Below are 12,923 nucleotides of genomic sequence, written 5' to 3'. Positions count from 1 at the left end.
ATTCTGTTAGCAATGTAGGGATATTTAGAAATCAAACTACTTTAGTTTTCCCAGTAGGTGTATTGATGTTGTAGAGCAGGGGTAGGCAGCCTGTAGCCCATAGACCAAATGTGGACTGTGAGACCATGGGAAATATACACAAAAAATGTCAACCAGAGTTTTGGCGATTTGAAATACTGTATTTAGCAAATATTTTCAGAATAGTCACTCTAGCAGTTTGTCTCCATTGTTTTTAAATTTTAGCTTATGTATTTGTTATAGAAGGTCTATGGAGCTCTATGCATTTTCGGCCTGCCAGGAATAATACTGATATTTATGTAGCTATCTGTGTATAAAGGTTGCCTAACCCTGTTTTAGAGTCTTCTACAAAATGATGCCACTGACTCCTAGTGGCAGTCGGAGTATTACTGCCAGGGGGTTCAAGCAGAAATATAAGGGCTTTTTTCTTTTGTATAGCATTTTGAGCTAGCAGCAGCATTTTGAGGAAGGCATCCATCAGTGCAGGAGCAAGTGGGGATTGAATCTGCCCCTATTGCCCCCGATACCCTTGGAGTGATTCAGGGTTATGCATGTAGGCTGGCTGGCTAGAAGTTGCAGATGTGGTGGCAGTGGGGGACATTGAAGCCAAAGTCGGATCAGCATACCACAGTCCCTTGAGCTGGCCCTGGAAGGCTACCTCCAAGCCCTTACTGTAAACATCCCCTGTTGATGCCGTTGTTGTCATCCAGGTTGGCGGCAGTTGTAAAAACAATGTAAAGAAGCGTAGGACCATTTTCCTGTGTGAGCTTCCGCTAGCTCTACTGGTCACTCCCCCTGTTGTAAATGTCCTGCATTGGAGAGGGTGTGACTGGCAAACTAGCAGTGGCACATGTAGGAAAATAGTCCTGTGTTTCGGTACATTATTTTTATATTTGACGCCACTGGCAGTCTGCCACCAACTAGGGAAGAAGGCAAGAAAGTGAGAGGGGAGAGAGAGAGATGGGGTAATGCTAGATAGTGAGAAGGGGGAGATGGAGTAATTCTTGATGGGTAATGCTGGATGGGGAAAAGAGACATGGAACAATGCTTGTTGACAGGGAGAGAGAGAGACAGAGGAGATGTGGCATGGCAGAGGGGGTAGAGAGAGAGAGAGAGAGACAGAGGAGATGCGGTATGGCAGGGGGAGAAAGAGAAAGAGAGAAGATCTTAGATGGCAGAAGGGAGAGCAAACTGTAAAGGAAGAACTGGGGAATAAGAGAAAGGGGACTGGGAGGGCCTAAGTGGGGGAACGATATGGAAAGCTGTACTGTAGATGTGGTTCAAATAGGGAGATCAAAGACTGGATAGTAAGAATGAATGAATGAATGAAATCTGAATGGACAGAAAGGCAGAAAAATAGAAGAAAGCTGAAAGAAAAAGATCAGTGTCAAAAATGGATGTAGCGGAGAAAGTGAAGAACACAGGAAGAGAGACAAGAAGAAGAAATGAACAGGAGTCCCTGGAAAGAGAGCTAAAACAGGAAAGCAGCGGTAACCAGAGACTGGGACCTACATGATTAGAAAAATTAAATGGCCACACAACAAAAGTAGAAAAATGAATGCTATTTTTAATTTAGGGTGAAGTAGTGTTAGTGATGTTAGTGCACTTTAAAGGTTAATAACAAAAAATGGAAAATAAGGTGTTACTTTATTATTAGATTAGATACTGTTTTTGACTAACTTTCAGAAGCCAAAACCTTTCTTATATCCAGACTAGCTAATCAAAAATATATTAAATTAGTCCAATAAAAGGTATTGCCGTATTTTCTGTTATTTTGTTGTTATTTATTCATTTTTAATTTAGTTTGTGGAAATATCAGTTTTTTAAATTTGCATCTGCCATCTTTTTATTTTGCACAGTATGGGGGGGACATGCATCACTATTTCTCTTTTTCTGGTGTTGCACTGTATGCAGAGTCTGTCTTCCTGGGAGTTCAGTGTAATCTTTGGTCTTCTTGTTTCCATTTTTAGTTTGTGGTTACTTGGTGAGGGTCTATTTGTATTCTGCTTGTATTAAAAAAGACATTGAATGTATGTATAGGATTATCTATATTTATATAGCTTGTTTAATTTTCCCAGTAGGTGTATTGATATTTTAGTGTCCACTGCAATGTTTACAATGCTGCCTTTTCCTAGGTAGGCCCTTGTTGTATGACTCTTGAAAGTGGAAGGTAGTGCTATTGTGATATGATAGCATTGCCTTGTAGGTCTTGAGTGACCTTTTTTAGAACTTTGTATTTATTCACAGTATGTCTGATACTTGGTTTTGGATTTAGCTTACACCTTTCTCAGTAGCTGAGTGTTCTGCCATAAGTACATAAGCACTGCCATGCTGGGAAAAGACCAAAGGTCCATCAAGCCCAGCACTCCGTCTCCGACAGCGGCCAATCCAGGCCCCAAGAACCTGGCAAAACCCCCAAATTTAATAACGATCAATGGACTTTTCCTTCAGGAATCTGTCCAGACCCCCTTTAAACTCAGCAAGGCCAGCTGCCGTCACTACCTTCTCCGGCAATGAGTTCCAGAGTCTAACCACGCGCTGAGTAAAGAAAAACTTTCTCCAATTCGTTTTAAACCTACCACATTCTAATTTCATCTTGTGTCCCCTAGTTCTATTATTGTTAGAAAGTGTAAACAAACGCTTCACATCAGTCCGCTCTACCCCACTCATTATTTTGTAGACCTCTATCATATCACCCCTCAGCCGCCTTTTCTCCAGGCTAAAGAGTCCTAGCCTTCCTAACCTCTCCTCATAAGGTAGTCGTCCCATCCCTTTTATCATTTTCGTCGCCCTTCTCTGCACCTTCTCCAATTCCTTTATATCTTTTTTGAGATGAGGTGACCAGAACTGAACACAATACTCCAGGTGCGGTCGCACCATGGAGCGATATAACGGCATTATAACATCCTCATGCTTGTTTTCCATCCCTTTTCTAATAATACTCAACATTCTGTTCGCCTTCTTGGCCGCCGCAGCACATTGAGTGGAAGATTTCAACGTCCTATCCACGATGACTCCCAGATCTCTTTCTCGGTCCGTAACTCCTAAAGCGGAACCTTGAATGACATGGAGGCAGGGTATATTGTGATGTATATTTAGTTTGAATATTATTTGAATTTAGTTGCATTGTCTGTATAATAGATAGCACTGTGTATTAGGATTGCTTTTGCAGTATCCTGTGTTTGATTCCTTGTGAGCTTTCCCTACTGGCTGTTAGCTCTGAGCTAGGGTCAGCACTCCCTCTCTTTTCCTATGGGCTGTGAAGAGAGCTTAGTTGTCCTTGCATGCCTTGGTGATCAGCAGCTGTTCTAAGGGCCTGATCACTCCTTAATCTACTGTAGTAGCCTAGTGGTTAGTGCAGAGGACTTTGATCCTGGGGAACTGGGTTCGATTCCCAGTGCAGCTTCTTTTGACTCAGAGGAAGTCACTTAATCCTCTATTGCCCCAGGTACCAATAAGTGTCTGTATATACTATGTAAACCGCTTTGAACGTAGTTGCTGAAACCACAGAAAGGCGGTATATCAAGTCCCATTTCCCTTTCCCCTTCCCATCTCCCCAAGTTATTCCTCTTTTATTTACCCCGAGTTTCTTCCCCTTATTTCCTTTGAGAGTTGAGCTTTTCCTCTCAGCTAGGCTGAGGTTCTGGCCACTCCTGCCTTCTGGAGTGGCTAGATGCAGAATCTGCAGAAGGCAGCAATTCTGTCTAAGCAACTGAACTGTAAGTTGGATTTTCTTTGTTTATTCATAAGTACATAAGTGTTGCCATACTGGGACAGACTGAAGGTCCATCAAGCCCAGCATCCTGTTTCCAACAGTGGCCGATCCAGGAGAAGCATGGGCATGACCAACATTTATATGGTTAATTTGTAGAATACTTTAAGTTACATAAATACATAAGTATTGCCATACTGGGTCAGACCAAAGGTCTGTCAAGCCCAGCATCCTGTTTCCAACAGTGGCCAATCCAGGTCATAAGTACCTGGCAAGATCCCAAAAAAGTACAATACATTTTATGCTGCTTATTCTAGAAATAAGCAGTGGATTTTCCCCAAGTCCATTTTAATAATGGTCTATGGACTTTTCCTTTAGGAAGCCATCCAAACTTTTTGCTTAAGAACTGAGGGCCCCTTTTACCAAGCTGCAGCAAAAGGGGGCCTGTGCTGGCGTCAGCATGTGCTTTTTACGTGCGCCGAGGCCCTCTTTTACTGCAGCTGGTAAAAGGGTAGTCTTTCTTTTCTGCAGGAAATGGCTGTGGTGCAAGTAAAGCACTTACTGCGCGGCCATCGGGGGAACCCTTACCGCCACCTATTGAGGTGGCAGCAAGGTCTCCTGTGGTAACTACTGCCCGATTACCACCAGGTACACCCTAGCGCTACAAAAATAAATAGATTTTTGTAGCACCAGATATGATGGTGCACCGGGGGTAGGAAGTACTGCAGGGCTGCTGTGGTAGCTTGGCGGTACTTCCTGTTTAGCATACGGTAAGCCCGCGTTGGGCTTACCACCACTTTGTAAAAGGGGCCCTGAGAGTCTACTAGTAAAGCTTCTACTTGAGGATGGTTTAAGCTGGCTGTTGAAGCTACTAAATACTTTGCCTGGAACAACACAGTGAGATACATTTAGATATCTTAGGAACAATTTATGCACAGTATAAAAAAAGTAAATTGTGCTTTTTTTTTTCTAAGTGAAGATAGGATTTTACAAAGAAATTTTAATAACAACAAAAGAAGTTCATTAAAATATTTTTAGCTACCTTTTTGTAGACTCTGAAGTGCTGAGCAGAATTAAAAAAAAAAATCCTTTCGTGGTTGGCTTGTCTATTTAAAGAAAGCATGGGAGGATATGGCACAGCCCTACCTAGTACATCCCAGGATGCACTGGGCGGGGCGCCACAATTTTGGAAGTGGTGGGGCCTGAAGCAGGAGGGAGGAGGTGTTGGTCCTGTTCTCTTGCCTCTCAACCTTTTAAGAAGGTACAGTGAGTTGAAGGGAGGGTATCACTAGGCCATAGTTGATTGGTGCGGGGGAGGGGGGTCACTAGGCCAACAGGGCCATTCTTGATTGGTGTGGGAGATGGTGTGGGGGGGTTGGCGGGGGGGGGGGGGGATATTGGGGTTCAGTCTGCATTGGGAGCTCTCAGAGTTGCAAACAGTGACCGATGCACAAAGGGGGATCTATACAGCTCATTTGCTTGTGATCCCCTTTGTGCATTAGGTTGCTGTTTGCTACTTGCATTGGGCCCATAGAGGAGTGTGACCTGCATGGAGCAGAAGGTACAATCCTAGAGGAGATAACTTGAATGTTCTGCAGAGAGTGGCAGGTATGACTTTAGCCACCTTGTAAGTCTAAGTGCTTTGAAAATGAGCTCTATAGATACCTATGCCAAAATAGGCACCTGCTTAGCCTCCCAACCTAGGTGACCTGTTATAAAATTACACTCTATGGGGATAATTCTGTAAAGCGAACACTAACATGTATATGCTGATTATTTATGTAAATATTTAGAATACTAAGACACATGCATGTAACAAATCTGTCTAAGCACTATTCTGTAAATATGCACCTAAATTACAAAATGCATATTTTACAGGTAGGCATACACATAGCTGGAGTCTGGGTGGAGCGTGACTGGGACTCATGTGCACAACTTAGAGAATTCTATAAGTCAGTGCTTCCCATTTCAAGTCCTCAAGGTCTACTAACAGGTCAGGTTTTAAGGATAGCCCTACTGAATATGCATGTAAAGGATTTGCATACCTACTACTTCCTTTGTATGCAAATGTCTCTCAAGCATATTCATTAGGGATGACCTGTTTCTGGTCTTTGAGGACTGGAAATAGGAATCACTGTTGTAACTTTGGAGCTTATTTTCAAAGCCTATGGACATCTCAAAATGCCCAAAATGGACTTCCATGTGCTTGAAGTGTCCAAATCCTGATTTTACAAAGGCAGAAAAGGGATGCCCAACACTGCAGTACGTCCCAGTGGCGTAGCCAGACCTCGTGGTGGGAGGGGGCCAGAGCCTGAGGTGGGGGGCACATTTTAGTCTGCTACCCTGCCGCCTTGCCCCCCCCACCTCTTCACCTCCCCCCAACGCCTCGCCGCACTCCACAGCAGCAAATACAGCATGCTCAATTTCGCTTAAAGGAGCATGCACAGGACATCAGGAGGAAGAAAGCACAGGGCAGAGAACACAGCGCGCCGGAGACCGGTGCTGAAGAAGGCTTCAGCTTTCAGGGGTTGGGGACCCCTGCCAGCAAAACCAGGGGCTTGGATGAAATCTGGGGGGTCCAGGCCCCCGTGGCCCCACCTAGCTACGCCCCTGGTACGTCCAAATAGCAAGAGGGCGTGTTGTGGGCATGTTTTGACCAGGACTAGGGAGAGCCCAAAATTAGGACATCCAACAGTGATTACTGAACGGGAAGAAATGTCCAAGTCTAAGAAGGATGGCCTAAGTTGACCTGTTTCCATGATGTCCAGGGTACAAAAAGGAGCTCTGACTGAGCAGCTGACTACTGGAGGGATTAAGACATGATACCTCCTTAATCCTCCAGTGGTTACTGTCTTCCCTCCCTCCTCCCCTGAAAGTGAAACTGAAAGGGGATACCATACTGACAGCTTTAAGTATTATGAGCATTCTTAGCAAAGCAGGATCCAAGTCTGAGGAGTAACCTAGTGGTTAGAGCTGTGGACTGTAAACCAAGGGACCTAGGTTCAAATCCCACTTAAACTGTTTTATTATGAGCCCTCCAGGAGCAGAAAAATATCTACTGTGCCTGAATGTACACTACAGTAGCCTTCAGGCTTGCAGGTGGCTTATATATTTAGGTTACAGTAGGTATTTTTCTGTTTCATTTAAGCTCTGTGTTCTTGTTCATCAGATTCTTTGTTATCTTATCATCTTATATGATAGATCTCATTTATCACCATGAAATGCCACCTCATCATCTAGAGAATATCTCATATTACATTTCCCAAGTTGTAAAAACTTAACCTGCAAAGCTATCCTTAATACTAATTTTTCTTACCAAAGTACCAAACTCTGGAACTCAATTACCCAAGTATATCAGACAGTTGATTATATATCATTTAGAAGTTTACTTAAAGCCCATTTCTTTAGATCTGTGTTCAGCTAATATGAAAATAATTTTTTTAAATAGTTTGTTTGTTTGTTACATTTGTACCCCGCGCTTTCCCACTCATGGCAGGCTCAATGCGGCTTACATGGGGCAATGGAGGGTTAAGTGACTTGCCCAGAGTCACTCTTCTGTTAATATTAATTGTCTTGTAATGCTTCTTCTTAATTTGTTATTTAAGCCGCATTGAACCTTAGCTTCCTTGGAAAAATGCCGGGTAGAAATGTCATAATAAATAAATAAATAAAAAGCCTTTGAAAATTGACACCTACAAATCTTCTCCCATGCTGTATCAATAGAAAAAGACGTTCAGGAATTGGCCCCTACATCTGCTGAAGGGCCTGAAAATATTGTTATTCTTCATGTTCATGTATTTGCAATTTCTTTGGATTTCAGGAGCAGTGCTCGTTTAGCTGGGACTGGGGTCCTTCCTTTCCCACCCAGGGCATCTGGAAGGACATAAGGATCGAAGCCTATGATGTCCTGCACCTGGACTATCTCAGCTTTACTCCTAAATATGGTAAGTCAGATCTTACAACACATGCTGAATGTGTGCACCATGCATGCACTGGGTGAGTGAGAAAAAGAGAGCGGAGGGTATGGTGCTGGTGTGGCATTATCTGTGGTTGCCAGTTCTGTACTCTGACATAGAGGAATTAAGAAGCTATTCCCTTAAACACACAGCTCAGCGAGAGAGGGTGTGATTTTTTTTTTTTGTTTTTGTTTTTTGTTCAGTAGCACTGTGGGAAGCCTTGGCAGTTAATGTCATTACTTTTGTGACACTGCTAACTCCCGGCTCCGTTCCTTCTATCTCACTGCCCCCTATGCCTGGAATAGACTCCCTGAGCCAGTACGTCAGGCTCAGTCTCTGGCTGTCTTCAAGTCTAGGCTTAAAGCCCACCTCTTTGCTTCTGCTTTCGACTCCTAACCATGACTCTCTTATCAACACCCTCACTTATCACCCCTACCACTGCAATTTCCCCACCCCTAGCTGTCTGTTCGTCTGTCCAATTTAGATTGTAAGCTCTGTTGAGCAGAGACTGTCTTTTCATGTTAATTTGTACAGCGCTGCGTAAGTCTAGTAGCGCTATAGAAATGTTTAATAGTAGTAGTAGTAGTAGACAGAACTGCCATACTTTTTGATCTGCTAACAGAGACATCCTGTGCATCTGCTCTGTTTAGGCAGTAGTTTTAATCCTAAATTCTGAAGCCCATTTATTTGCTAGGTTTTATAGTTCAATCCAACACAACACAGTGCCTTGGGAATTACACTTGTCAGTGCACAGCCAGAATTCTTCAGAATGTTGTCTGTCTTTTTTTGCCATTTTGCCCAGAAACTTCCTTCTCCTCTTTTGGGCATCCAGCTGAACTCGAACCTGCCCTCACTGAGCTAATGCACTATGGCACACTTATACTCTTGAACCAACCAGTAGGTGCTCCTGTTGAGCTGAGTGGGAATCCTCACCTTTTGGGACAAGGACAGGAAGGAGGGGAGTGGAAACCCTTCATCCCCACCTGTGGGGCAGACCCAAGGAGGAGTAGAAGCTGGGCCTGGGAATTGAAATCTGCCAACTGCACTCATCAACTCATAGCCTTACTTTACTGCTGGGCCATCTGGCTGTTCTCCTAATCCCTGTTTAATAACTTGATCAAAATATTATGTACTCACAGCATGTAGTAGAGAATTTAGTTTCCTCTGTGGGGTTTTACCAGAAGGTAATATGTTAAAGTGATGTCCTCTCTATCCTGGAGATATGTAAAATCCACAAACACACTTCACAGGATTATGGAAAACAAATCCCTGAGTCTGTACTAAAGTTCAGCACAGGCTAGGGTTAAGTCTTTGGTGGGTGGGCCCTAGGCAAACAAGCACGTTGGGCCCCCTATGATAATATAAATATATTTGAAAACTCCCACAAACAGGACCCTGCATAGTTCTGACTGGAGAGGAGAACCAGCAGTGGAGAATGCAGTAGGTAAGAAGTAATGCTCACTGACTCCTCCTGTCAACTGGAGAAGAATGTACAGGGGTGGGGGGAATAGACAGATCTTTAAAGACTGCTGTGGCTTTTCCTCACCTTCCTCACCCCCACCCCCCAACACTCATTTCTTTCTGCCAGCAGTTGATTTACCTGGGCAAAAATGTATCTTGGGAGGGTCATTGAATTAGCACATCTGAGTGGGCCCTTCCTAAACATTTGGGCCCTAGGCACATACCTAGTTTGCCTGTGCCTTAATTTTGTCTTGGATTTGCAAGCTGGTACCTGTTATTCAGTTGCAGAACAGCTCTCCTTGAACTTCCTCACACCTAATTTTGAAATGCATTCCAGCTGAGTTTCAAATACCAAATGCATTTCATACTCAATAATAATAATAATAATACTTATTTTTCTAGTTCTACTGGAAATACACAGTACTGTACAGTGGTGATAAGTATTTGTCTACAATAGGTTCAGTTTATTCTTGATATACTGCGAATCATAATATTCCAAGGAGCTTATAGTCTAAGAAGTGGTTTCCTGAGGCAGTGGAAGAGATAGTGACTGTCTGAGGTCACAAACAGTGCAAAGGCAGGCTCATCTGAGGGCAAGTTAAGTGAGGACTGTATGTACCAATACTGTACAGAGCTGGGGGGTCTTGGTTAGAGCCGATGACAGGTCTGGCTTTCAGGATACCCACAAATAATTCATCAGTTGTACAGTGATGTGAAAAAGTTTTAACCTCCTTCCTGATTTCCCCTATTATTGCACATATGTGACCATCTCTGGGAAAAGGCACAAAAGTAGCGGATCCAAAATGTTGAGAATGGCCGATTTTTCATGTCATGGGTCCATAAGCAGTCTGAAAAAGTTACGTTTGAACTTCTGTAGCTTTTTAATTTTTTTCACATAAAAGGATGGGATTTGGACTGTTGTATTACAAACTGTTTGCTCTAACAGAATTCATTAGAACTTCATTTTTTGTTTCTGGAGCCTTTATTCACCTTTTCCCAGAGACGGTCACATATGTCACACTGAATGGTTTGTGGTTTTTAAATAAAGTGTAATATTAGATAAAGGGAACCTGAATAAATACGTAACACAGTTTTTTAAAATTATTCATTTATTTAAGGAAATAAAAAGCATTGAAAAAAAAGCAATATACAGATGCATCCTGATTTAAAAAAAAAAAAAAGACAAAGTTATACACATTCATGCTTCAGATACTTACAAAATAATTGAAAACCACAGGGTAGATGTGATGGAAAATGTTATTTTCTGACAAAGCACCATTAGGAAAATTAAACTTAAGCTTTTCTTAAAAAAGATTTAGTGCTTACCTGTATCGAAGGGATGTGTAAAGAGTTCAGTGCTGGACATGCAGTAGGCAAATTTCAGCTGTTTGATTTTCCATGAAAGCATCCAGGTTTATCTCCAGATCACTGGGATAATCTGACATATTTTTCCCAGAGTTTCTGTGGAAACCCTGAAGGCCATCTACAAAACTCTGAAGTGAATTCCCCCAATGGCAGAAGATGCTCAGCTTTGAATTTTGCTACAGATGTGATTTTTAGATTAAAAACAGGTTTACTGAGCCATCTCAACACACCTACTGAACTCTCTTATAGAGAGATTTACACATTCCTTTGTACTTCTGCTTGAGCTGAGAGGTACGGTGTGTGCTGTACGGACCTTACTGGAACTGAAGGATGCAAAAGGTGACTAGTGAAAACTAATGTATTCATTCCTGCTAGGAGTGCTATCCTCATTAAACATTAGAATTATTATTATTATTAGCATTTGTATCCCACATTTTCCCACCAATTCGCAGGCTCAATGTGGTTTACATTTGCCGTAATGGCGATTGCCATTTCCGGGTCACAGAATACAAAAGTCGCTGCATTAAGGTGCATGCATACGTGGTAGAGAGGAATACATTGTGGTAGTGCATATTTATTTCTGTGTGATAAATAGGAATGTAACATACAAAGAATGCTTTGTACCCTTGGTACCTAATACATACAGTACTTTTGTTTTTGACTGCAGTAGCGAGCACCCGCCATTGGAATCTGAAAATTGTGCCCATTTTTGATGTCATTGGCTCAGAGCCAGTTGCTGGTCAGGCCACCATAACCATTCCTGAACTGCATGCCCAGCAGACCTACGACCTGAAGCTTCAGCTGGGCAAGTGCAGCCCAGAACTGCTCTTCAATATCAGTTCGGTGAGGGCTAGAATTTTGGTTGGTTCTTAGAGTTCCAAAAGCATTGTCTTTCCTTGGTGTCTGAAGGCGAAAGAGGAACCATTGTCCCAGTGTCATTCTCTCCTATTTACATCTCACCCCTGCGGTGTGCCGCAAGTTCAGGATATCCACAATGAAGATTCATGAAAGAGATTTACATGCAGTGGAGGCAGTGCAGGCAAATCTCTCTCATGGATATTCATTGTTGATATCCTGAAATCCTGACTGGCTGGGGTGCCTCCAGGTCCAGCAGGCAGATGATCAGAGGTAAATGCGGGCGCTATAAGCCATTAGTACTGGACTAGCGCCCGCATTTATGATCAGCCGCCCAGAGCACTGGAACGAAAGAACACACAGCAGATCATCATTAGTATCGTACTTACCATACTAATGTATGCTGGTGTGCTCTTTCATTCCGGCGCCCCCATGATTAAAGGTAGAGTATGCTGAACAGCAGCACTGTACTGCTCAAAATCCTACTCCAGCTTGGCAGGAGGGGAAGCAGGACAACAGCTGGGCGGCAAGATGCTGCTCTCTGTCCAGGCTGTGTCAGCCGGGGATCCAGTGTACCCTCCACACCCCAATCAGTAAGGCCCTGGTGAATGTGACACCCCCCCCCCCCTTGGACACCACCCCTCCAACAGAAGACCTACCCTGGTGGTCTAGCGGCAACTACGACTGTGATCCATCCCCCCCCCTCAAAGCCCCAGTACCTTGAATGGAGGAGGGACACGACTCCAAAATGGCGGCACCCAGCCCTGCCCGGTTCATCCTAAGATGGAATAGAAGCCTCGCCTGGTTCATCCCAGGATGCACTGGGCAGGGCTGAATGTCACCATTTTGGAGGCGGCGCTCATAGGAGGAAGCACTAGGATCGCATCTCTCCTCCATTTAAGGTACCGGGGCATCGGGGGGGGGGGGGGGTTGGATCGCAGTCAGAGCTGGACCACTCTTCTGTTCCAGCCCCCCATGTTGGAGTCCCAGGGGGGTGTGGGGGCTTGGGGATGTTGGGGTCACCAGGGCCTTACCAGTTGGGGTAGCCCCTTGGAATGTTTGACAGATCCGGGCTTTTGACAGCCCGAACCTGTCAAACAAATGTGGGCACTCAGGCACAATCCTCCCCCACTTACCCCTATGATCAGGGCTAATAGCGTGCTTAAGTTTGCATGCTATTAGCTCTGATCGTAGGGGCAGTATAGCCCCTCGCTGTTCCGGCGCTAATTTTAGAGTGCTGTTTGGAACAGCGTGGGGCTTTAGATCATCTGTCTACAGGTTTGGGAGCCACTGGTCTATTGAACGGTGGAAGTTGAGGACAGGAAGAGCTCAGCCTACATATTTTGAGCATAGTGGGGGGGAAGGGAAGGGAAACTAATGTTATTTAGAGCTGTGGGGATTTTGAGAAGCTTATTCTAAGTTTTAACAGCATGGAAGTAGATTTCAGAGCTCAGTTATTGAGTTGGCCAATAAAAGAAATCCAGTTCTGAAGCTCAGCAAGATACTTTTTGCAATCAGTTTTTGGGAAGAAGACCTCAAGGTCACCTCTAGATTGG

The 12,923-nt window shown here is 43.8% G+C and overlaps 1 protein-coding gene across 1 annotated transcript in view; it reads left to right on the top strand.

The window, feature by feature from the left end:
* The window catches only part of MANBA (mannosidase beta), a 157,674-nt gene that overhangs the window by 66,448 nt on the left and 78,303 nt on the right, over positions 1–12,923 (top strand). Inside the window, exons 6-7 of the mRNA XM_030190756.1 lie at positions 7,551–7,674; positions 11,180–11,355. Of these exons, the coding sequence (XP_030046616.1) occupies positions 7,551–7,674; positions 11,180–11,355 (300 nt within the window). The remainder of the gene's footprint in view (positions 1–7,550; positions 7,675–11,179; positions 11,356–12,923) is intronic.

Source organism: Microcaecilia unicolor, chromosome 2 (assembly GCF_901765095.1).
Source record: "Microcaecilia unicolor chromosome 2, aMicUni1.1, whole genome shotgun sequence".
NCBI lineage: Eukaryota > Metazoa > Chordata > Amphibia > Gymnophiona > Siphonopidae > Microcaecilia > Microcaecilia unicolor.
This window is presented reverse-complemented; position numbering and strand designations above follow the sequence as displayed.